Below are 25583 nucleotides of genomic sequence, written 5' to 3'. Positions count from 1 at the left end.
AAGGGGAGTGGCCCGTCATTTCCTGGGCGCTAGGGCTGGTTTGTGAGAGGGGGCAGATGGAGGGCCCCACCCTCTTAGTTCTCTGTAGTGGGTTTCCTTTGATGAGAGGCTGGGACACTGGGTGCCCATGCGTGAAGGCCCTGCCCCCTCACCCACCCCCAGCCTGAGGGTGCCTGGGGCGGAGGCAGGGAGAGCACGCCTTCCTCTTGGTTGCCCAATTTAGGCATTTTTAAAGGACTTTTTTCCGAGTATCTCCTGTGCAGCCCCTGACTTCCAGGAAAATGGGGGAGAGGCAAGCAGCAGTAATTGTTGGCATCCCACCATGTGACCTCCAAGCTGTCAAGGCTCTGGCCTCAGGGGAGACCAGTGACAGGCCTGGGTCCCATGTGCTGAGGCTGTAATTGGGCTCCAGAGAAAAGGAGAGGGTGATGATGGTTCTGCATTTACTGCTGGGGTCCCCACATGAGGGCCTTGGGCAGGGGGCTGTGAGGCGGCCTCCTGGGACCCCTTGCTTTTCTAACCCAGGAGGTGAGAGATTAGGAGAAACGAGGAGAAAGGGCCTGGCAGCAGGGGAGCCTGCACACGTGGGGATGCCCCGGGCCTCCTGTGAGGTGTAACCGGACCCCTGTGAGTTCCGGACACGGGCATCTGCGGTCCTAAACCTGGCCTGTTCCTCCACCTCCCAGGGCCCCGTCCCAGCCCCTTTACTTAAGGCCCCACACCTGGGCCTCAGATAAGGCCTGGGGCCATGGCGTTCACAGACCTGCTGGACGCGCTGGGTGGTGTGGGTCGCTTCCAGCTGGTCTACACGGCCCTGCTGCTGCTGCCCTGCAGCCTGCTGGCCTGTCACAACTTCCTGCAGAACTTCACGGCCGCTGTGCCCCCCCACCACTGCCAAAGCCCTGCCAACCACAGTGCAGCCGCCGTCTACGGCTCGGGGGCCTGGCTGAGAGCCACCGTACCCCTGGACCTGCTTGGGGTCCCCGAGCCATGCCGGCGCTTCACACGGCCTCAGTGGGCTCTCCTGAGCCCCAACACCTCTGTCCATGGGGCAGCCACGGAGGGCTGCAAGGAGGGCTGGGTGTACGACCGCAGTGTCTTCTCGTCCACCATCGTGACGGAGGTCAGGTGGGGCTAGGGGCTGTGGGGTTGGTGGGGGCTGCACCCGAGGCTGAGGCTAGAGCATCCCTCCCTCCCCCACAGTGGGACCTGGTGTGTGAGGCCCGCACCCTCCGTGACCTGGCTCAGTCCATCTACATGGCCGGGGTACTGGCAGGCGCTGCTGTGTTTGGCAGCGTTGCGGACAGGTAAGCCTTCGGGGGTGAGGGTCTCCCCAGTCTCTTCATTAACTTTTTTTTATTAAAGTTTATTTTAAACTAAATTTTAAAATAATATGTATTTTAATGTATTTCATATATATTTTAAATCTGTATTTAAAAATAGATATGTGTATTATATATTGTATTATATAATTTATTATAATACATATAATACATTCGTGTGGTTCAAAATTCCAGAAGGTACAAGTGGGTATGCAGGCCAGCGTTCTCCCCTTTGCCCTGCACTCCAGTAATTCCTCTAGGGCAGCCTGGTTTCTGTGTATCTCACAGAGATGTTTTATGATTTTATACAATCCAAGGCTGGGCGAGCTGCAGTCCATGGAGTCCCAAAGAGTCGGACACAACTGGGCAACTGAACAACAACAATCCAAGAGAACACGTACATGTGCTCCATCCCCCTTTTCCATACAAACATTGGCACAGCCCACACATGGTTCTCTATCAAGATTTTGTTTTACTTCATTTGTGGCCTCTGCGTGTTGCTTCAGACAGCTATCCCACCCTGCCTACATCCAGGCTGCACCCCACTGTGTGGGTGAGCCACTGCTGACCATAAGGGCCCCTGAGGATACAGAGACGCCCCGAAACGCAGTGTGCACCACGGCTCTGATGGAGTTGGCTCCTTCCCTCCTCTGTCCTCTTTCCCTTCCCTCCTTGCTTCGCTTCCCCTTCTCTCTACTCCCCTCTCATCTCCCCTCCCCACAGCCCCTCCTCTCAATCCTCAGGTTCTGGGGTCTCCAGGACTGCAGACGCACACCCTGGACAGTGCTGTGTGCCTCAGCCCCCTCGTGGGTGGCCCTGTCACAGCCCCTGCCGCCCTGTGTCATGACACCTTGGGTCTTTCTCTATATGAGCCTGTATCTTACGCATAGTGTCTTTTTTGTCACCAGCCCCCAGCTCAGACCTACCGCTTAGAGGTCATCAGTGGCCATCTGTGCAACAGAATCAATGAATGAATGATGGAATGAATGAGTGTAACCTGCGGTGTGTGAGCAAGAAGTGCTGCCCACCTGGCCAAGCTGGGGCTCCAGCCCTGGACCCTCACTTACAAATGGGGCAATGCCAAGGCCCTGCTTCCCTGGCCTTGGACTCCTTTACAGTATAACAAGCCCCACCTCACCCTGGCCCCCCACCCCCAAAATGACCAATTCAAATGAAGACCTGGGGTCCTGCTCCCATCAGCCTGGGCCCCATCAAGGGCTTACCCCCTCCATGAGTTCTGGTTTGAGGGCTGTTCCCGAACAGAAAGTCACTCAGGGGACCCTCTCATGACCCACTGCACCAGCTTCTGGGCCTCTGCAGAATCTCTGCCTACCCCTAAATCCTGGGAGAGTGGGGGCTTGGTCGGGAACTAGAATTCTCCTTGAGTGAAAGAACAAAGGCAGGAATGTATCTCATCATCCCCGCTCTCCTTCCACACCATGTTCTCCCTCCCTGGCCTCTGCCAATGCTTGGGCCCCAGCGAGTGTGCTTCTGTTAGGATGAGTGGCTTTCAAATTGGGGGATGAGTGGGGGTAAGTAGCTTCCTCTCATCCTCCCTCCATGACAGCCATGGGGGAAGCTGCTGCCACCTTGAAACCCTAACTCTGGCCCCATGGCCGGGCTCAGGCTGGGCCGCAAGGCCCCCCTGGTCTGGTCGTACCTGCAGCTGGCAGTTTCAGGGGCGGCCACGGCGTACTTCGGCTCCTTCAGTGCCTACTGCTTCTGCCGGTTCCTGATGGGCATGACTTTCTCTGGCATCATCCTAAACTCGCTCTCTCTGGGTGAGTCCAGCTGTGGAAGGGCCTAGAGGGGAGGGGGCTTGCAGGGGCAGGAGGGCGGTGGCAGCCCCATTGGTGGGCATCTTTCCCATTTCCTGGTGGTGGGATTCTCATCTGGTGACCTCAGCTCACAGCCTCCCACCAGGGTTCTCAAGAGACCTGGGCTCTCAGCGGTGGCCTGCCAGCTGCCAGCTGGGGACCCTGGGTTGCGATTTGCCTGTCTGAGAGCTGAGAGGGCTGGCTTCCCTTCTTGTGTGAATTAGTCAGCAATAACCACTTACTAAGGACCTACTGTGTACCAGGCTCCTGTGGGGCTTAGTGTGGGGATGTGGAAATGAGGTGAGACACAGGGGTCCCCAGGATGGGCGGCAGGCACCCCGAAAGTATGTGGATCCAAGAGAGGTGAGGCTTCCCCTTGGGGCCACTGGTGGCCTGGCCTCCTGGGTGCCAGGTGGGAATGTCCCCACCCCACAGTGACAGGGTCAGTTGCCACTCCAGGCTGGTTCTAGGCAGCTCCCAGTGGCTCTGGCAGAGAGCCATGTGGGGAGAGGAAGCCCACCCTGGAAGCAGGCACGCCCCCTGCCTGCACGTCCCTCTAATTACTTGGTTTGCTGGGGTCTTTCATCCCAGGGCAGTGGGGAATCTTGGGGCCGGAGAACCAGGCTGCTCCAGGTCACACTCTGGTCAGCTCTTCTGCCAACATCCGGACGTTGAAGGGTGCTGAGCTCACTGTGGGATCTCAGCAAACCCCAGCCCACCCGCCTCATTCTTCAGGGTGGGCATCCAGTATGGCTCGTGGAATCTGAAGGCAGAAACAGTCGTTCAAAATCCATCTCCTGCTAGAATCACCTGTATAATACACACGCCCACACACACACACACACACACACACACACACCCCATATACACACATCCTGACATACACACATGCATACTTCTAACCACAACACACACCCCTGCACAATATAGAATGTGTATATTGTATGCACAACAATGTGTGCATACACCTACACACACACTCCTAACCATAACACACACACCCACATACACATACTCCTACATACAGACACACACACATGCTCCTAACCATTACACACGCACCATACACACTCCTAACCACAAGACATGCACCATATACACACATCCCTACACATACACACACGAACACACACACACATACACACATACTACTAGGTGTGGGAGATGGTGAACAAGTAGATCCTGCTCTGTAGAGCCCATGTTCTCCTGCAGGAAGATAGATAAACAACACAAATAAGCGAACTATGCAGTGTGTTAGAAGGTGATAAGTGCTACAGAGGAAAACGAAAGCCCAGAAAGGGGATGGGAGCGGCCAGGCGAGGGGGCCGGGTGGTGGCAGCCTGAGGCAGAGAGAGCCTGCAGTTTTATTGGCTCAGGGTAGGTCTCACTGAGAAGGGGTCACTTTAACCAAAGCTTGAGGGAGGTGAGGGAAGGGGACCTGTGGCCACGGGGAGAACGTTCCAGACAAAGGCCCTGAGCCATGAGTGTGTCTAGTGGACTCAAGAGCAAGGAGGAGGTCCTTGTGGCTGGACAGAGCTGAGGTGGGTGACAAACAGGGCTGGGGCGACAGCGGCAGATCCTTAGACCTGGTGGCCTTGAAGGACGTTGGGTTTGACTCTGAGTGAGGTGGGAGCCTCTGGAGGGTCCTGAACTGAAGACAGGCCTGACTTGGTCCCACTTGGCATTGGCCAGGACCCCTTCGGCTGCCATGAGGCTCGAGGACAGGAGCAAGAAGGCCGGTCTGAGGCTCATCCGGTCAGCTGGCAAGAGACAAGGCTGGAGTGGGCTAGGGGGTAGCACAGGGGGAGGCAGGAAGGCTCAGAGTCTGGTTTGGTTCTGCAGGGAGAAGCCACAGGATTTGCCAATGGCCTGGACACACGAGCTGGCTGCTGACTGAAAGCAGCATCCTCTTCCGTTTATTCTGGTTGCTTTGTGAGAGTGTGCCTGCTCTATTTCACCAGGCCCCCACAGATGGACATTTAAATTGTTTCCAAGTTTTGCTATTTGCAAAAAATCATGTAATTAAAAGGGGCTTCTCTGGTGGCTCATATGATAAAGAATCTGCCTACAGTGCAAGAGACCCGGGTTCGTTCAATCTCTGGGTCAGGAAGATCCCCTGGAGAAGGGAATGGCAACCCACTCCAGTATTCCTGCCTGGAGAATTCCATGGACAGAGGAGCCTGGCGGGCTATAGTCCACGAGGTCACAAAGAGTTGGACACGACTGAGCAACTAACACAGACACGCACACATGTAATTAAGAGTCATTGTATTCCCTTTTCAACCACTGTTCACATCCTTTGCCCGTTTTTCTTTTTGGCTTGTTAGTTGTTTTCCTGTTGATCTGTAAGAATTCTTCCCAGATTAGGGAAATTCACCCTTTGACTGTTATTTGAAATGGTATTTTTTTTCCTGTCTTTTTTGCTGAAGTTATGACTCTGCTTACGGTGGGTATTTTTTTTTTTAAGCAGAGACTTCTTATTTTTGTGAAGCTCTTTGTTGGTCTTCCCTTTTGTTGTTTCTGGGTTTTGTGATATTCTTGGAAAAACCTTTCCTGACTCTAAGATTGAAAAGACATCTAGCATGGTTTCTTCTAATATTGTTATGGTCTTATTGTTATATTTAGGTTCCTTTTTAATATGTATTTATTTATTTTTGGCTGTGCTGGGTCTTCGTTGCCACACAGGGACTTTCTCTAGTTTTGGGGCTATTCTCTAGTTGCAGTGTGCAGGCTTCTCACTGCAGTGGCTTCTCTTATCGTGGAGCACAGCTTCTAGACTCAGGCTTCAGTAGTTGTGGTACACAGGCTTAGTTGCCCCATGGCATGTGGAATCTTCCTGGACCAGGAATTGAACCAGTGTCCCCTGCCTTGCAATGTGGATTCTTAACCCTGGACCACCAGGGAAGCCCTACAAGAAGTTCTTTAGTCCACCTGGCATTTGTCTAAGGGTAAGGACTGAGGTCGGAACATCTTTGTCCATGCTCAGGGCCTCTCTGGAATGATTTCCAGTGGCCACAGAGTCCTTCTTAAGGAGGGGGGAGGTTTGAATTAAACACCCACGTGAGCAACGAGCCCCACTGAGCCTGGCATGGTTTTCTCCGCAGTCGTGGAGTGGATGCCCACCCGGGGCCGGACCGTGGCGGGGATCTTGCTGGGGTTCTCATTCACCTCGGGTCAGCTCATCCTGGCGGGCGTGGCGTACCTGATCCGCCCTTGGCGGTGGCTGCAGTTTGCCGTCTCTGTCCCCTTCCTCGTCTTTTTCCTCTACTCTTGGTATGTCCTGAGCAGAGAGGGCTGGGGCAGAGTGCAGCTGTATAGCCGGGCCCTCACCTGCCCCTGGGGGAGACTTGAGGTGGGCTGCGACTGGAATTTGGTGGACATGGTGGGGACATGAAGGAATGAGGACGTGGGTTCATGAGGACTATGCATGGGTGTGGGCAGGTTCAGGATAGAACCACTTACATTACTGTGGGGCTCCAGAACACACCAAGAGCTTTGCCTTCATCAGCTCCTTTGCGCCTCACAACAACCCCGGGGCATTTTATAGGAGGAGCGCTGAGGCAGCCCAGGTGGATCCATGACTTCTTCAAAGCCACGTACTGGGAGAGACTGGGATTGACATATACACACCACTATATATAAGTTAGGGCTTCCTGGTGGTTCAAATGGTAAGGAATATGCAGGCCGTGCAGGAGACGCAGGTTCAATCCCTGGGTCGGGAAGAGTCCCTGGAGAAGGGAATGGCTACCCACTCCAGTATTCTTGTCTGGAGAATTCCACAGATAGAGAAGTCTACAGTCCATGGGGTTGCAAAGAGTCAGACATGACTGAGCAACACACTTTGACTTTTTTTTCATATATAAAATAGATAACCAATAAGGACCTACTGTATAGCATAGAGAACTCTACTCAGTACTCTATAATGACCTAATAGGAAGAGAATCTAGAAAAGAGAGGATTTAGGTATATGTATGACCGATTCACTTTGCTGTTATAGCAGAGAGTAGCACAACATTGTAAATCAACTATACTCCAATAAAATTTTTAAGAAAAAAAGAAAATTAACTACAACAAACAACCAAAACAAAACAAGCAAAAAAGCCACCTACTAGGGTCAGAACCAGGTTCAAAACCAGATCTGTGGATACCTGAAGGTCCATATTATCTTGCAGAGATTCTCTGAAAGATGTGCTGCAAAAAAGGGAGGCTGCATGTCCCCCAGTCTTCCCGATTCTGCCAACAGCAAGGGTTTTTCCTTTTTGCTGGGGTCTGGAAGGTGAAGGAGGGTGTACTTGGGTTTGAGGAATGGCCTGAGTGCCACTCAGCCCATTCAGTGCCCCAGTGGCCATCACAGGGCCATTAAGTGCCCATCACAGTGCCACTCATTCTCCATCCTTCTCTTGGTCCCAGGTGGTTGCCAGAGTCGTCTCGATGGCTCCTCCTTCATGGCAAGTCCCAGGTAGCTCTGAAGAACCTGCGGAAGGTGGCTGCGATGAATGGCAGAAAGGAGGAAGGGGAAAGGCTGACCAAGGAGGTAGGCAGGTCTGGTGCAAGTTAGGGGAGCACTGGTTTTCAGTCTTTCTGGCAGCCTCGAGATGTGCCAGGATTTGGTGACTTGCCAGGACTCATCATCCAGGTGAACAGGCTGAGAATAAATAGAGCGGGAAGAACTCCAGTGGGGCGAAGATGTTTAACCACTGAATGGCTCTGTGATCTGGGGTACATCATTTCACTGCTTTGTTCATCAGTCTATCCATCCATAGGATGGGGAAATAACCCATTCACATTTAGCCAAAAATTCAATAAAATAAAATAAAAATCTTAAAATGAAATTATCAAATGATCAGTAATAAAAGTACCATTTACTATGCATACCATCTATGATAAGATAGCTACCATTTATTATAAACAAATACATTTATTGAGCCAATTGCTCAGTACCGTGCTAATGGCTTTATGTACACAATCTCATTTAATGCCTCACTTTTCTTTTGTTGGCTGTTCTGCGTAGCTTGCAGGGTCTCAGCTCCCCAACCAGAGATTGAACTGGGGCCATGGCAGTGAAAGCGCCAAGTCCTAATCACCGAACCACCAGGGGATTTCCTAATGCCTCACTTTTAAAGATGAGGAATCTGATGTTTGGATTACCAAGTCACCCAACCCTTTGGATCCAGAGGGAACAGACAGAGAAATAATAACTTAGGCAATCTGCTTAAGATAACATACCAGGAGGTGGCAGAACCCCTGGGAACCTGACTTCTTAACCACTGGCTGAGACTGTCTCAGAGTTGATGCCAGGAGTGGGGCCTGAGGGTGCCCCTGGTTATTTCAGCCTGATCAGTGGGCAGCCCAGGCACCTTGGGACTCAGGTTGGAGCCTCTGCTTCACCTCAAAGCTCTGGAACCAGCCTGGGGAGGGGACAAGGGTCAACCATCCTGCCAGGGCTCTGGACCTTGGCCCTCCCCTGGGAATAGGATCACAGATCTCGCCCTTCCCCTGATCAGACTTTCCTTGTCCAGGTGGTGAGCTCCTACATCCAGAGTGAGTTTGCAACAGGTCACCCCTCCACCTCAGTCTTGGACCTCTTCCGAACCCCAGCCATCCGTAAAATCACCTGCTGTCTCATGGTGGTCTGGTAGGTATTGGACTCCTGTCCAGCTCTTTGACCCAAGGCCAGGATACGCCAGTGTCCCCACTGACAAACTCTTAAATACTTAATGCAACGTGCAGAACGGCCTTGTGAAGTCAGTCCTGTTCCCCACACTTTCTCCTGTGTCTTCTGAGCATCCAGGGTCCTCTGGGCCCCTGCTGGTTGCTGAGACCTGGTCGTGCATAAGATATCCCTGCTGACCTTGGGAACCCACATCTGGGGATGGGTCTCACCCAGCTGGGGGCACCGACTGAAATCAGCCAGGCAACTTGAATAAAATATACCTGGTCGCATCCTGATATGCCTCCAGGGGATTCTGGGAAGTTCCCCACTCTGGAAAAACACTTGTGTCCCTGTACCCTGCAAATGTGGGGTTGTCCTCCACACTGAGCATTCAGAGGGCTTCTGCCCCAAAAGTGTTGCCTGTGAGGCCATTCTGGGCCTGGGCAGCCAGAGAACTCCTCAGGACCCAGGTTCTGGGAAGACGTTCAGCTGAGGGGCTCACGTCCTCACAGGCCACTCCTTATATTCCCCACTTTCTAATCCCCGGTTGAGCAAATGCGTTATTGAGCAAAGGATGTGAATGGAAACCAGTTAGTTTTTGCCTGGGTGTCCCTCAACCCTCTCAACAATCACTTTAGTTTTCATATACTGTATTAGTTTCATCTTGCTACGTAACAAATGACCATAATTTAACAGCTGAAAACAATACCATTTTTTTTCATTAGTTGAGTTTCTTTAATGAAATATTAATGATACAGAAGTACATTTGAAGTCTTAAGAAATACCCAGGTTCAATAAACTAACAATGTCTTTTAAGCAACAATTTCCCCCTTTTTTTAATTTATTTATTTTTTAATTGAAGGATAATTGCCTTACAGAATTTTGTTTTTTTTCTGTCAAACATCAACATGAATCAGCCATAGGTATACATATGTTCTCTCCCTCTTGAACCGCCCTTAAAACAATACCATTTTTTAAAAGTTTATTTTGTTGAAGTATAGTTGGTTTACAGTGATTTACAATGGTATGTTAATTTCTACTGTACAGCAAAGTGACAGTTATATTACATAAATATACATTCTTTTTCATATTCTTTTCCATTATGGTTTATCACAAAATATTGAATATAGTTCCCTGTGCTATACAGTAGGTCCTTGTTGTTTATCCATCCTGTATATAACAGTTTGCATCTGCTAATCCCAAACTCCCAGTCCAACCTCCTCTTTTTCTCTTCCCCCATGGCAACCACAAGTCTGTTCTCTACGGCTGTGAGTCTGTTTCTATTTCATAGATAAATTCCTTTGTGTCATATTTTAGATTCCACACAATACCCATTTATGAGTTTAGATAGTTGTGTAGGCCAGAAGTCCAGGCATAATCTGGTTGAGATCTCTCTTCAGGATTCTTACAAGGCTGAAATGAAGATGGTGGGCAGGCTGCATGGGAAGTATTCACTTTCAGATTCATTCAAATTGTTGGCTGCATTCATTTCTTTGCTGTTGTGAGACTGACATGTTCATTTCTCCACTAGTTGTTAGCCAAGGGCCACTCTCAGGTCATAGAAGCCGTTTATATTCCTTGCCATATGGCCACTTCCATCTCAATGGAGAATTTTCATCACAGCAAATCCTTCTCATGTTTCGAGTCTCTGGCTTCTTCACCTTTGACCTCTATATCCAGAATTAAAGGATTTCTATGACTAGGTCAGGTTCTCCCAGAAAAATCAGTCATTTTTCTCTCTTTTTTTTAAAATTGACGTATATAGCTGATTTACAATGTTGTTTTAGTTTCAGGTATACAGCAAAATGATTCAGTTATACATTATCTATTTTTTTCAGATTCTTTCCCCTTATAGTTTATTACAAAATATTGAATATAGTTCCCTGTGCTGTACAGTAGGTCTTTGTTGGTCATCTATTTTGTATATAGTAGGTATATATGTTAATCTCAAATTCCTCCACTTTTCCCTATAAAAACTGTGAGTTTGTTTTCTATGTCTGTGGGTCTTTCTGTTTCGTATATAAACTAATTTGTATCATTTGTTAGATTCCACATGTAAGTGATATCAAATGATATTTATCTTCCTCTGTCTTACTTCACTTGATGTGATAAATTCTAGGTCCTTCCGTGTTGCTGCAAATGGCATTATTTAATTCTTTTTTATGGTTGAGTAATATTCTACTGTATAAATACACCACATCTTCTTTATTTTATTTTGAAAATGTTATTTATTCATTCTATTATTTCGTTTTCGGCTGCACTGAGTCTTCATTGCTGCAGTGGCTTGCTCCAGGCTCGGAGAGCTGGGGCTACTCTCTAGTTGCAGCGCATGGTTTCTCACTGCAGCGGCTTCTCTTGTTGTGGAGCGTGGGCTCTAGGACACGCAGGCTTCAGTATGTGGCACACAGGCTTCGTTGCTCCACAGCATGTGGAATCTTCCTGGACCAGGGATCAAACCCGTGTCCCCTGCATTGGCAGGTGGATTCTTAACCCCTGCACCACCAGGGAAGTCCTACCACTTCTTTATCCTTTCATCTGTCCATGGACATTTAGGTTGCTTCCATGATTGGCTATTGTCAATAGTGCCTAGAAGAATGACTGTCACCTTTTCCTGAAGTCTGTTCTACTTTTCTCCATCTTCACTGACTCACACAGCTGGGGATAACCGGGAGGGATGGCAGGAATTTCTCAGTAAGTGGTTTGGGGGCTGATGCTGGGCCCTGGTAGGAGAGAGCCCACTGCCACTTTCTGTTTTTCCACTTCCCCTCTCCCTACACTCCTGGGTCTGTGCCAGCATGTCCAGCAGAGTAACAAGACCTATGCGGGTGGGTCATGAGCGCCCATCTCAAGCCCCTTCCTCAGAGACATTTTATTTTGTTTCACTTCCAGAAAGTGTCATAAAATACACATAACATAAACTTTAGCATCTTAACCATTTTTTTTGGCCATGTCACATGGCATGTAGGATCTTAGTCTCCAAGGATCAAATCTGTGCCCCCTGATGTGAGAGTGCGGAATCTATAGCACTGGACCACCAGGGAAGTTGCAGGGTCCTAATCATTCGTAACTGTGCAATTCAGCAGTGTTGAGTACCTACAACATTGTTGTACCATCGTCAGCAGAACTCTTTTCATCTTTCAAAGCTGAAACTCTGTACTTATTAAACAATACCTCCTCCATTCCTGCTCCCCCCCAGCCTCTGGCAACCAGCATTCTACCCTCCATGTCTGTGAACTTGACTACTCTAGGGGCCTCCCATAAGTGGAATCATATACTTACCTTTTTGTGAGTGGCTTATCTCACTTAGTATAATGTCCTCAAGGTCCATTTGTGTTGTAGCATGGTCAGGATTTTTGCCTTTTTCAGGCTGAGTCATTGTGTGTGTAGACCACTTGTTGATGGACACCTGGCTTGCTTCCACTTTTTGGCCATTGTGAATGACGCTGCTATGAACATGGATGTACAAGTAACTGTTTGAGACACTGTCTCGGGGACCTTCTAAGTTTCTGTGGAGACCCCAAGTGTTGGAACTCCAGGCCAGTGCAGTAAGTTTGGCTGTGAACCCCAAGATCTTAGCTCCCCGACCAGGGATTGGAACCGGGACAGGGCAGTGAAAGAGCCGAGTCCTACTCACTGGACCACCAGGATGTCCCTCCCTCCAATTCTTTTTTTTTTTTTAAGCATAACAAAAATATTTTACTAAAACATAGGATTTACAGAAGTTTCCAGACAAGCTATACAAAATGGTCACAAGCTTTTTCTCAAACCTCCCTCTAATTCTTGATGTCCTGTCCGGATCAGATCAGCTGCTGAAGCCTGGAGACAGAGGGGCTGGAATGGTGCTGGCTGGACTCAGGGTGGCTGGAAAGGGATGTGGATGGAGGGGCGTGGGCTCAAAGGCCAAAGTCAGAGGCTTAGGAGATCAGGAGGGAGTGTCCTGCCAAGTCGGGGGATTTTCACTCCCTGAGAGAGGAGTCCTGTGTCGTTCATCCTTGGGTGCCCTTCTCAGGTCCAGGACAGTGAGCTCAGGGGTGAAGCAGGACCGTTCTGCCTCCTCTTCCAGGTTCTCCAACTCCCTGGCTTACTACGGCCTGGCCATGGACCTGCAGAAGTTTGGGCTCAGCGTGTATCTGGTACAGGTCCTATTCGGCGTCATAGACATCCCGGCCATGCTGGTGGCCACCATCACCATGATTTATGTGGGCCGCCGGGCCACAGTGGCCTCCTTCCTCATCCTGGCTGGCCTCATGGTGATCTTGAACATGTTTGTGCCGGAAGGTGAGTCGCGTACTTCTGCCTTTGGGGTTGAGGGTTTGAGGGGCAACAGATACTGTGCAGGAACAAGGCTGAGGGATATTCTTCTGGATCTGGAAAGAAAGTGACTATAGACTACTGGAGTTTTTAATAAACACTAGGACCTACTGACAGTATCTCAGTGGAGAATCTACAAAGGACATGAGTCTTTGCCCTCAGAGCATTTACTGTCTTGTCAGAGAGATTAGAATGATGGATACGAATACCAGGGCTTCCCTGGTGACTCAGATGGTAAAGAAACTGCCTGCAATGCACGAGACCTGGGTTAGATCCCTGGGTTGGGAAGATCCACTGGAGAGTGGAATGGCTACCCACTCCAGTATTCTTGCCTGGAGAATTCCATGGAGAGGGGAGCCTGGTGGCTCTAGTCCATGGAGTCGCAAAGAGTTGGACACAACTGAGCAACTAACACTGTCACTTTTTGCTTCACTAAGAACAGACGGAGAGGCAGAGGGCTGGCTGGCATGTCCACCTGGAGCCTGGCTAGGCAGTATCTTGAGGGTCTGAACTTCTGCTGGCTGGCCCTGAAACAGTGGTTTACAAAGCTGGCTGCAATCATTGCCAATCTGGAAACCTTCGAAAACTCCCAAAGCCCATGGGCTCCAGGCCAAGGCAACCAATCTCAAAGAGAGGGACCCAAACCTTAGTATTTAGTCCAGTGATCACAGCAAGAAGCCAGGCTTGCATATCAGAGACCCGAGGAAAGCCAAGGGCCCAGCTGTGACCCCAGTTCTGCCACCACAGACTTGGGCAGGTTGTTTGATTTCTCTGGGCTTCAGTTCCTCCCCTGAAGAATAGATGTGTGTGTGTGTGTGTGTGTTAGTCACCCAGTCATGTCTGACTCTTTGTGACCCCATGGACTATTGCCCACCAGGCTCCTCTGTCCATGTGATTCTCCAGGCAAGAACACTGGAGTGGGTTGCCATTCCCTAGTCCAGGGGATCGTCCATTCCAGGGATTGAACCCAGGTCTCCTGCATTGCAGGCAGATTCTTTATTGTTTGAGCCACCAGGGAATGGTAGAATAGATAGATTATTACTATTGAAATTTTGACTTATTTTCTTCCAATCTTTTTTCTATTCATAGATTTTGTACTTGACATAATTGAGATAAATATAGACATAATACTATAAATAGGATTATATATGTATATACTGTACATAGTTATCTATATAAAACGTACCTCTTTTCACTATTTGTTGTAACACAAATCTGCTTTTCCACATTAATGCAAATGTTTCGTGACCCTAATTTTTTATACTATTTAGTATTTAACCTGATTGGTGTTTTTCAACTCTAGCAGCACATCAGACTCCCCTGGGGGGGGTCTTTTAAAAATACCCAAACTTGAACCAGCCCCAAGAGGCTTTGATGTCCCTGGAGATGGAGCAGGGCCCAGGTGTGGGTGTTTTATAAAATCTCCTCTCCTGATTCCAGTGTTCAGAGGGAGCTGCCCCCACATCCAGAGGACATGTCATAATTTCTTTGACCATCACCCTGATGATGGGCTTGTCATTGGAATTTTGCTGTTTATAACCAACTGCATGATGAATAATGATGGTAACAGCAACCTTTCAGTGACACTGAGTACTTTGCGCTCACCACGTCATGCCAGCTTCCCACAAGCCCCTGAAGCAGATACAGGTATATCCCTCCTTTTCCAGATGAGGACAGGGAGGCTCAGAGAGGTTGAGTCACAGTGGCCAGGTCACCCAGCTGAGTCAGAGCTGTGGTTGGAACCCAGGCCTAACTCTGCAGCTCGGCCTGCCTCCCAGAAGGACAGGTGACAGATGGAATAAGGCAGGAAGGAGACAGAGGGCAGAGAAGGGCAGTGTGCAGACTTCTGGGTCCTGGGAGGTAGAAAGCCCCCATCCTCCCCTCCCTGTTCTGCAACCCCACCCTCTACCCTCATGGCTCTGCCTCCTTTCTCTCTCTGCAGGCTCTGAGCCTCACCCACCCTCCTCCCCATGAGTGTCTCCCCTCCAGCCCCACCCTGCTGTGCCTCCCTGCTCCCCTTTTGGGCGCTGGGCTCTCCCTGCAACTCTGTCCCCCTGTCCCCCAGATATGCAGAGCCTGCGCACAGCCCAGGCGGCCCTGGGCAAAGGCTGCCTGGCCAGCTCCTTCATCTGCGTGTACCTGTTCACGGGAGAGCTGTACCCTACAGAGATCAGGTGGGGGCCTGCGGACAGGTGAGGGGGTGCACAAGGGTGCTGGCCCCAAACTGGGAGGTCCTCACTCCAGGCTGGTGCCTGCTGGGTTTGCTGAAGCAGGACCCGCTCCCCGTCCTGCTCTGCCCCCAACACCCAGGACCCAGCGCGCCCGGCCCCTCCGGGCGTCCAGGCCGTTGACCCGGCCTTACTGCTCCGACAGGCAGATGGCAATGGGCTTCGCCTCGGTCAACGCCCGGCTCGGGGGCCTGGCGGCGCCGCTGCTCACCATGCTCGGAGAGTTCAGCGCCGTCCTGCTGCCCGTGGGCTTCGGGGCCCCCTCGATCCTGGCCGGGCTGGCCGTCTGCTTCCTGGCTGAGACGCGCGACGTGCCCCTGGTGGAGACCATCGAGGCGATGGAGAGGAGGTGAGGGGCCTCTGGGCACAGTCGGGGTGGGCGGCGCAGACTAGTGCGGGTCCTCCCCGTGCCGCTAACATGTGGTCTGGTGGCAACAGCAGAGCCCAAGAGACCAGCATCCTGCCTGCCGCCATCTTTCCACAGTGAACGGTGAAACAGAAATAGGAATAACCTATAGGAAAAATAGGACCAGGAAAAATAGGACGAGTTGAAGTGAAGTGTGGCAGAGCAGTGGGGTGATGTTTAGCCAGAGGAAGAGGTGCCCCAGTTTGAACCAGAGACCGGCCCACGTGGTTGTCCTGCGGCTGTCCATTGTGGCTCTAAGCTTCCTGGCAACAGAAAGGGAGACCCTTGTTGATGACTCTTTTCAGAGAGGACAAGGAACACCAGTTCCTCAGAGAAAAGAAAGTTTTTCTCAGCAGCTAGCACTGGAAGATGTGTCTCTAACGCGTCTTCTCAGGGAGGTTACTGTGTGAGCTGACAGGGATGTCCTTGACAATGTTTCTAAAATAAGAGCTGGAGGGGACTCCTGTGGCTTCTTGAGGCATTTCTCACCAACAAGGGCTCCGTGATGAGCCTCAGTTTTAGGGTGCCAGGAGGCCTCTCTGGGTCCAGCTTGATGCCACAGCTGAACCATCTGTGCCCAGAGGCCTGTGTGTGTGGACTGTGTTTGTATCCCTTAAAAATAACCCCCCATGGAATTTTCTGGATGTCCAGTGGTTAGAACTCTGTGCTTCCACGGCAGGGGGCACAGGTTCAATTCCTGGTTGGGCAACTAAGATGCCGCAAGCCTTGCAGGATCCATAACCCAAACCATAAACATTCCATTTTTACCCTGAGCTGTGGACAAAGTCTGGATTCATATAGATCAAGGATATAGACCTTGACAAGTCCTGTCAATTCTACCTCCGAAATATATTTTGAATCTGTCCATCTCTCTCCACTTTCCTGGCCACCATCATCTTTCGTCTGGACAATCACAAAAATTTCAGATCCTCCCCTGCCCCTCTCCTCTTTCCTCTCTACACAGGCGCTGGTGTGAAGGATTTGTCCTATAAGTAGAATCACGGCATTCCTCTCCTCAGAACCCTTACCTGGCTCTTTTTTGCATTGAGGATAAAAATTGAAACCTTACAAAACTTTCAGGATCTTGTCCCTGCCCACTCCCCATGGTCGACCGCTGCCCACCACCAGGGGTCTCTGCCTGGAATGCTCTTCCTTTTGCTCTTAGCCCCTATTCATCCCACAGAACAGATATAGGTCCAGGTATCCCAGGGGCTGGTAAGTATTTGTCAATAACCCAGTCCGGAACCTGTTCGCAGGTGCTCTGAGATGTTGCCTGAGGGCCCCAGGTACTTAGAAGAGAAACTGGAGAAGTGTCCTTCCCTAATATGACAGAGAGAACCATGGTAATGGTCTGGCCTGGGCATTTTTAAAATCAGATTTTGCTTGCCCTGGCTATAGAAAAATCTGAGTAATGCCAAATGAAATTCTGGTTTTAGGTAATATACTTTCCTTTGACCTTGCCAGGAACAATTAATTATGAAACTACAGTATGTTGTTACTGGCTATGAACCAACTGAATTTGGGGCACCTTTTGCCCAAAATAATTTTGATTTTTATAGCAATTGACAACAAGCAATTCCTTCTCACAACCATCTGCTGTTTGGGTCTGATCTAGCTGGTGCTCTCAGGAGTCCCCTCCTCCCAGGGGTGAGGAAGAGCTTGTGATGGCCACAGTACGAGAAGTTCTCTTAAGCGTGACAAAGTAGTCCCGTATTTTGTATTGCTTTTGTTGTTTATTTTTAAAGTTGTATATAATTGTGTGTGTGTGTGTGTGTATATATATATATATGTATGTATACACATATGCCTGTGTGATTTGGAACAATCTCAAACAGAAGTGCTAGTTTTGGACAAAGAACTTTTTTTTTCTGAACCATATGGAGAACGTTGTTGAAATCTCTTTCAAATATGTTCATGTGTAATTTTTCCAAGGGTGTTCTCCTGCATGAGCACAATACAGCCACCCCAGTCAGAAAGTTAATGTTGCTATGTGACTACCATTTCACCCTCAGACCTCATTCAAGTCCTCCCCAACCACATCCTATAGAGCAGGAGGGTCAAGTTCAGAATCACAAGTGGCATTTAGTTGTAGCATCTCTTTCAGGCTGGAGTAGGTCCTTCGCTCTTTGACTTCCACGACTCCAGCAATTACACAGGATTTTGTAATTGGAAGCACTAATAAGACTCCACAAAGCACACTTATTTAAGGTTGTCATAATTCAAAGGATACAATATGGCAGGAGGAAGAAAATACAGGCTGACATCAGGAAGGGCCAGGGCACCCAGCGCACCTGCCAGGGTCCTCATAGCCCCCAGGATGCCATTCCCACATCACGAGCCATCAGGATGAGGGTCTTGATCTCAGGGAGGCCAAGCACAAGCTTGCTGAAGGGTCTTTTCCATTCCGTTGGTCATAGCCCAGCCACCCTGTGTAATCTGGTAAGCCAGATGCAGACCACGAATCTATAATTTTCAATCAACAGTGTAGACAGGCTGGTAAGAGGCTGCCTCCAAGAGGAGATTTAGACTTGACCAGCATATTATAAATTATAGAAGCTAGTACCTGGGCTTCTTCAGTGACCAGTCCAGGGTTCTTCTTGACTGTTCTTGTCCAACCAAACATGAGATGGCAACATCTGGACTTGTTTTGGTTTGTTGGGGAAGGAGAGGCAAGAGACAACCTTTCTGATGAGATAGTTGAGTGGAGTTTCAGACATTTAGACAATAAGAATTCAGAACTTCTCAGCCCCTCTCATTTTTCTCAGTTTATAATCTCATCAGATACTTATGAATGCCAGTCACAGGCCTAGGATGTTAAAGATTAAGATGAAAAGAAAACACCTGTTTCTAAGATTCAGGTTGCTCATCCTCAAGATCCTTCATTCATCACGAGACCAGATACTGTTTCTGCAGAGGATCTGAATGCCTGGTGTGGTCCAGGGCTCAGCCCCAGTTGGGTCTACGCCCTAGTTTGTTGGAGCAACATAGCAAAGGAGCAGTTGACTAATCCTGTTTAAAAAAAAAAAAAAAGGCCCTTTTATGTAAGAATAGAACATTCACAAAGAAGGAAATGCCAGTAGGAAGTAAACAGGGGGAAAATATCCACCTCAATCATAATCAGAGAAATGCAATTAAAACCATGTGATGTCCTGTTTTAGATATCCACTAAGGAAACATTTTCAACGCAGGAGATGTACAGGTAACAAGGAGGAAACTCCTGCAACCTTTCTGGAAGATTCTTTAGCATTACTGACCATGAGTTGGAAAAATTTTCACAAGCTTCTAGGCAGCAATGACATTTCCAAGACTCTGCCCTAAAAAAATTAGCTGAAATGTGGACAAAGTTTATTTACAAGGATATTCATCATCATGCTTAATGTATCAGAAAAAAATGTCAACTCTCCAAATACCCAGCAATTTAAATAAACTATGATACACTGTACATTAGTTAAATGTTATGTTGATGAAGAGTTTTTAATGGCATGGGGAATGTTTACAATATGCTGTTAAACAGTGAGTTATAATTAGGATATTTTCCTAATTATGTCAAGAAATAGAGACTTGAAAGAGAAAAAAATATTAAAATTGTGACAGTCTCAAAGTATAAGTGATATTTTTTTTTTCCTGGCTGCTTTATATTTAAAATGTTTTCTCCAAATTATCTTCATTGAGCAGGTTTTCTTTGGTAATCAAAGAGATGAGTCACACAATTAGGCCATTTCCCAGACACAGGGCAGTCCCTCTGGTGGCCTAGAAGTGAGGGAGGGATCTGGGTGAAGCTAAAGCTCTCCTCAGCTTGTGAGGGGTCAGGAAAACCTGGAAGAGAGGTAGCCTGGCCTGAGAAATTTCCAAAGGTCCAACCAGTGACCTTCCATGGAGCTCTTGCCACTGGTAGGGGGCACGGAGAGGTGAGGGGTAGAGAGAGGTGCCGTCTTTCAGAAGAGGTCTGGTTCTCCACCAAGGCTAAGGGCCAGGCTCTTGGCCAGCTAGGACCTCCTGCCGCCCTCCCACCCATAGTGAGCACCAGCTGCATGGCTGACCCAAGCATTTTTTTAATGTTTACCTTGAGAGTAAAATGTTTACCTTGAGAGTATGGAGTGCTAATCACTGGACTGCCAGGGAATTAATTACCAATGGTCTTCTTTTTTTAAGTATCTGAAATATAGTGAAAAACAATATATATATATATACTATATTTCAAATGCTTAAAAAAACAAAACCATTGATAATTCCCTGATGGTCCTGTGGTTAGGACTCCACGCTTTCACTGCTGTGCTCTGGGTTCAACCCCTGGTTGGGGAACTAAGATTCTGCAAGCTGTGAGGCACAACCAAAAAAAGAAAAAAAAGAAAAAGACTGTGGAGGATTACGTGAAGAGGCTGCCTCTGGTTGTCTTTGCTCATTTGATGAGTTTAAAAAATAACACTGAACAAGCCTACTCATTGCAGTAGTTTAATGTGGAGAATGTCTGCCTCTGGGTTTTTAGGAATCATCTTAGAAAGGGAAGAGGAATCTATTAGACAGAACTAGAGAGAACCGCCACAGGCACTTAGCAGACAAAGCCAGCAAGCTTCCGTCCCTTAATGACCCTACGGGACAGAAGTCGGGAAGATGAGGCTTAATGGGCAGAAAAGAGAGAGGAGAAAAATGTTTCTTTGTGATTATGTTAGGACGCGATCACACACACACAAAGGCTTAAACCGTTGACCTAAAAGATCAGAAATAGAATAGGCAAGGATTAAAAATAAAAAAACACTGATGAAATGTTTTGAAGGAGGAAAAAGTTCTAAAAATGGAACCAGCTGAAACTGGACAGGAGAATCTGGCAAGCTATGTGAGTGATTAAGAAGATAAGAAAAACTAAGTAGAAAAACAAACAGTTCTTAGTCTGTGCAAGAGGAGGATGAAAGAAACAGAAGGAGGTCAGAACACAATCATTTCAAAGATTAGAGGGTCGAATAGGAAACTGAGGAACTGGATGTGGTCCAGGACAGGCAGCCCTGGGACAGCCCTCGGGCTCCTGGGAGGCTATTGCAGTGACCTCCCTGCCCTCATCTTCCCCTGACTCCTCCCTCCCTGCCTCCTGAGCAACTGACCTCTATCTGGGCCAGGGCCCAGTCCCGGGGTCTCGCTGGTGCCCTTAGTCCACGGGCAAGCCCTGCCCAGCAGCAGAAACTGGGCTGAGCTTGGTGTCCTGTTCGCCAGCTGTGTGACCTTGGGTGTGTGTCTGGCCTCAGTTCCTCATCCGAAGACTCTTTGACTTTGCATCCTTTCCAAATCTGGCTGATATCAGCCAGGCCAGCCGCTGGTGGCTGTGGACCTCAGGAGAGAGCGAGGGAGTGGACGGGATGGTGGGAGGGCACCCGCTGAGGCTCCTCACAGGGACTAGAGGACGGGTCACCTTCTTTGGGGACTGTGGGACAGCGGAGATACACCTCCTGTATGTGGAACAAATACACCCTTGACCACAACGCTCACAACACCTGCCCCTCATCACCTCCTTTTTATGTCTTTTGTCTTTTCATTTCAACAGAGCCAAAGAACGCCTGTCCAGGAAGGATGCAGAAGAGAAGGGTGAAGAAGTTTCTCTTCAGCAGCTGGGAGTCTCGCCCCTCAAGGAAACCATCTAAGCTGCCAACAGCCTGGCACTTGCTGGCAGTGCCCCAGCCAGTGTCCAGTTTCCTCCAGTTTCTCCTGGCGCTGGTGGGGGCAAGACTGGCTGAGGACTAGGAGGACTCTGCAGACCCATGAGAGAGAGCTGCCCTGACAGCAAGGCTGTGGCTGCTGGAGAAAACCAGCCAGCAGCAGCCCGGTGGCTTTGTGAATGTGTAGAAAAGATAAACCGTGCCCAGGGACCAAAGAAGGCACCATCTTCCTTTCCAACCCCTGAATCTGCCCCTTAAAAACCTCTCTGTTCATCCTTGTCCCACGTGGAAATGCCATGTCTTTGTAGGGTTAAGGTGATGTTTCTGCCCCCAGTTGTCCCTGGAGCAGCCCCTGCCTGCTTGGTTCCAGGAACTTCAGGACTCATTGTGCTCATTCATTTGGCATTAACTCTTTCCTGCCTTATATGATTAAAGCTCTTCCCTGGTGTGTGATTTGTATCTTCCCCTGGCAAATGTCTCCCCAGCAATGGGCCTGGGAGACAGTACAGTCTCAACACACAATTGATGAGTAAATGATGCAACCTGACTCGGGCAATGGATAGAGACCTCCACCCATCACTGGCATTCCTAGCAACTCCACTTTGCAGAAATGGGTTGTGGTTCGGTTCCCCAAGAGTCAGGCAGAAGATCGAGTCCCTGATATGACACAGCACCCCTCTGAGCTCAGATCCAATATTAAATATATTTTGAAAGATTGGAGACAAGTTGGAGAAGGCAATGTCAGCCCACCCCAGTGTTCTAGCCTGGAGAATCATGTGGACAAAGGAGCCTGGCGGGCTACAGTCCATAGTGTCAGAAAGAGTTGGATACAACTGAAGTGACTTAGCAGCAGAAACAAGTACAACACAAATTCAAACGCCTTTCCTGATACATTGCATTATTTTTATTATCTTAGTAAAAAAAAAAAAGAAGTAAATACTAAGACATTATAATGTTTTCATGGGGTATTTCCATGGAGTATTGGAACAAATACAGAAGTATAGAGATAACCTGTTTCTCTCTCTTCTTTTAAATGATTTTTGCCACTGTTTTTTTGAAGTTATAGCAAACTTCAGTTATAGCAAACTATAGGTGGCATTGTGGGGGGCTCCGAAGAGCTCTGGTCCTTTATGTCTCAGCACAGAAAGAATTCAGTGAGAGGCAAAGTGATAGATAAAAAGTGATTTGTTAGAACAGGATGATTTTGAGGCTTACGAGCAGACGGGGGAGAGGGTGCTGCCCTGAGAACTTAGCGGGCTACAGTTTTATAATCAAAAGAAGAGTGGGGAGGGGGAGAAGACCTTCTTTGTCTTTCTTGAGTAGACGTCATGCTTCCAACATCAGCTCCTCCTCCAGTTTGAGCAGGGGAGTTTTTTGTTGTTGTTCCTACATGGTCAAGTCAGGACTGTAGAAATTATTTCAGGTCTCTGTACAGTGAGTATTTTCTGTAAATAATCATTTTTTATGTGTACAGAGAGGGGATCATTAACTTACTGAGTGCACTGGGCAGGACATCGGTCTCATGCTGCCATTGTTTTAGTGTTTTAGAGCATATTTCTTGCTTCTGTTACATGGTTTTATTGCTAAGCAAGCCTGCTTGGTTTTGTGGTTAAGCAAACCTGCTTTCTTGTGTAATCATTAACTTAGAGGGGCTTCCCATGCTTTTTTAAAATTACAATCCCCTAGTGGGATTAACTGGAGAAGGCAATGGCACCCCACTCCAGTACTCTTGCCTGGGAAACCCCATGGACGGAGGAGCCTGGTAGGCTGCAGCCCATGGGGTCGCGAAGAGTCGGACACGACTGAATGACTTCACTTTCACTTTTCACTTTCATGCACTGGAGGAGGAAATGGCAACCCACTCCAGTGTTCTTGCCTGGAGAATCCCAGGGACAGAGGAGCCTGGTGGGCTGCCGTCTATGTGGTCGCACAGAGTCAGACACGACTGAAGCAACTTAGCAGCAGCAGCAGCAGCAGTGGGATTAACTACTTCATCACCTACCTTGTCCCTTACTCTGTCCTTAGGAATATGACACTATGGCAAGTTTGAAAAACAGAGTGAAACAATCAACCATGATCTCCACCCCACTCCACTCACCCTCATAATCAGTCATCTGTTGCTGCTTTACAAATCATCGCAAAACCTGGTGGCTTAAAAAAATGATAGATGTTTATTATTCCTGATGGTTTCTGTGGGTCAGGAATTCAAGAAGGATTCAGCTGGCTGGCTCTAACTCAGGAATTTCATGAGGTCACGGTCATCTGAAGGCTTGACTGGCATTGGAGGATCCATTTCCAAGGTCATTCACCCACCACAGCTGGCAAGTTGGAGCTGGCTGTTGGCGGGAGGCTCCAGTTCCTCTCCCCGAAGGCCTCCCCTGGACTGTTAAAGCATTCCCATACATGGCGACTGGCATCTTCCATAAGAAGTGATCCAGAGCTCAATGTAGAATCCAGAATGAATGCCCTTTGTGACCTTAGCCTCAGAAAGCACACACTTCTGCTACATTCTACTAATCACTCAAGTTAGTCGTGGTTCATGCCAAATGAATCTACTTGTGGCCTTGGATATCAGGAGGTGAAGATTTTGGGGAGGAGGCTTTGAAGGTTGGCTTCCACACTCTCCTCCAACAGTCTGACTGTGGTTTTGGCAGGATATTTCCTCCCCAGACTTCACCTACCACCTTAAAGCCTTCAGACAGTGATAATAATATTATTCAGACATTTTTATCTTTTTATCTATGTGTGTGCATTAAGTCGCTTCGGTCACGTCTGACTCTTTACAACCCCCTGGACTGTAGCCCACCAGGCTCCTCTGTCCATAGGATTCTCCAGGCAAGAATCCTGGAGTGGGTTGCTGAGCCCTCCTCGAGGGAATCTTCCCGATACGGGAATCAAACCCACATTTCTCAAATTTCCTGCACTGGCAGGCAGGTTCTTCACTGCTAATGCTACCCAGGGAGCAATTCACAGGTTGTAAAAATTCAAACTTGAAAGTGTCAGGAAAACACGTGACATTTTCTTCCCTGTACTCTCAATTCCCACGCTCTCCTCACAGTTAGAGGTAAATTCCTTCAGAATGGTTTTTCTTCTTGTGATCTTGGGCAAGTCACTTGACTACTATGATTCTCAGTCTCCTCAACTGTAAATTGAGGGGAAATAAGGCCTACCCACCAGAGTTGCCTTAAGGAGTAAATGACATCATCTATACAAATAACCCTACCTGGCATCTAGCGAACGTTCAGTTAATACCTCTCCTGGCTAAAAGTCAAGTAGTCAGTAACTTGACTGACTCACTGGCTGGTGGCAGAGCTGTAATTGGAACCCAGGTCTGCATTTCCATTATTTTGGTCACCTGGTATGAACAGCCGACTCACTGGAAAAGTCCCTGATGCTGGGAAAGATTGAGGACAGAAGGAGAAGAGGGCGTCAGAGAATGAGATGGCTGGATGGTATCACTGATGCAATGGCCATGAAGTCAGGCAAACTTCGGGAGATGGTGAGGGACAGGGAGGCCTGGCGTGCTGCGGTCCATGGGTCGCAAAGATTCAGACACGACCAGGCAATGGAACAACAGCGACAACTGCATTTCCATAAAACCGTTCATTTCCCATTATTTCAAGTACCGATCTGTCCCAGTGCTATCAGTTACCAAGTGTGTAAACTTGAGCAAGGCATTTAACATCTTAAAGCGTAGCTTACTTCATCTGTAAAATGGGGACAATACCCTGTATGCAGGGAAACTGGTTTAGTGAGCAAATAACTCAGCTCTGCAGATGTATGACAGGTGTGCACAGGTATGACCAGAGCAAGAGGCACTTGTCTACTAAGATTCTTCCAGTCTTTAGCAACAGAAGCTGACTCTGGCTAAACTGAATCCCAGGGGAGGTTTTTCTGGACAGCTGTTGGGTGAATTCACAGACTGGAGGAAAAAGCCAAAGGATCCGAGCAGCCCCAGGGCTGCTCAGCAAGAGTGCCCCAGCCTTAGTAGACAACCAGGGCCCTGTGGGTGATGGTGCAGCTCTGAGCATCTTCTGCCTCTGATTCCTCACTTACATTTTCAAATCCTTGGATGGCATCTGACTTGCTTTGCTTGGTTCTGGTGCATCCTGAACACATGGATCAGAAAGCCTCAACCGGCGGAGGAGGTGGGGAGCAGTGTGGAGTGGAAAGGAGTGGGGAATAGTCCCAGGAAGAAGAA

At 48.6% G+C, this 25583-nt stretch overlaps 1 protein-coding gene and 1 long non-coding RNA gene across 2 annotated transcripts; one reads left to right on the top strand and one right to left on the bottom strand.

The window, feature by feature from the left end:
- Window positions 1–748: 748 nt before the first annotated feature.
- LOC145522989 (solute carrier family 22 member 20-like) lies at window positions 749–21828 on the top strand. Its single transcript, XM_081532449.1, has 10 exons — window positions 749–1123; window positions 1204–1307; window positions 2949–3103; window positions 6244–6412; window positions 7550–7673; window positions 8659–8774; window positions 12856–13070; window positions 15169–15277; window positions 15477–15680; window positions 21271–21828. Exons 1-10 carry the CDS (start codon window positions 749–751, stop codon window positions 21365–21367), a joined length of 1668 nt encoding a protein of 555 aa, XP_081388575.1. The 3' UTR covers window positions 21368–21828.
- Window positions 17936–21028, bottom strand: LOC145522990 (uncharacterized). The gene is made up of 2 exons (XR_014066289.1): window positions 20834–21028; window positions 17936–18746 (listed from the first exon to the last, which is right to left on the bottom strand). It is a non-coding gene; the product is annotated as an uncharacterized LOC145522990 (long non-coding RNA).
- Window positions 21829–25583: the final 3755 nt, after the last annotated feature.

This window comes from Giraffa tippelskirchi, chromosome 10, assembly GCF_054371585.1.
Source record: "Giraffa tippelskirchi isolate mGirTip1 chromosome 10, T2T-mGirTip1v1.2.pri, whole genome shotgun sequence".
Lineage (NCBI taxonomy): Eukaryota > Metazoa > Chordata > Mammalia > Artiodactyla > Giraffidae > Giraffa > Giraffa tippelskirchi.
The sequence above is the reverse complement of the archived record's forward strand: the minus strand, read 5'-3'. Positions and strand labels throughout refer to the sequence as shown.

Bases quoted from the DNA above. Each gene is read 5' to 3' on its own strand.
- LOC145522989 (XM_081532449.1), top strand. From the start codon at position 749: ATGGCGTTCACAGACCTGCTGGACGCGCTGGGTGGTGTGGGTCGCTTC. The intron at 7,674-8,658 runs GTAGGCAGGTCT...TTCCTTGTCCAG, and splicing joins GGGAAAGGCTGACCAAGGAG to GTGGTGAGCTCCTACATCCA. The intron at 13,071-15,168 runs GTGAGTCGCGTA...CCTGTCCCCCAG, and splicing joins GAACATGTTTGTGCCGGAAG to ATATGCAGAGCCTGCGCACA.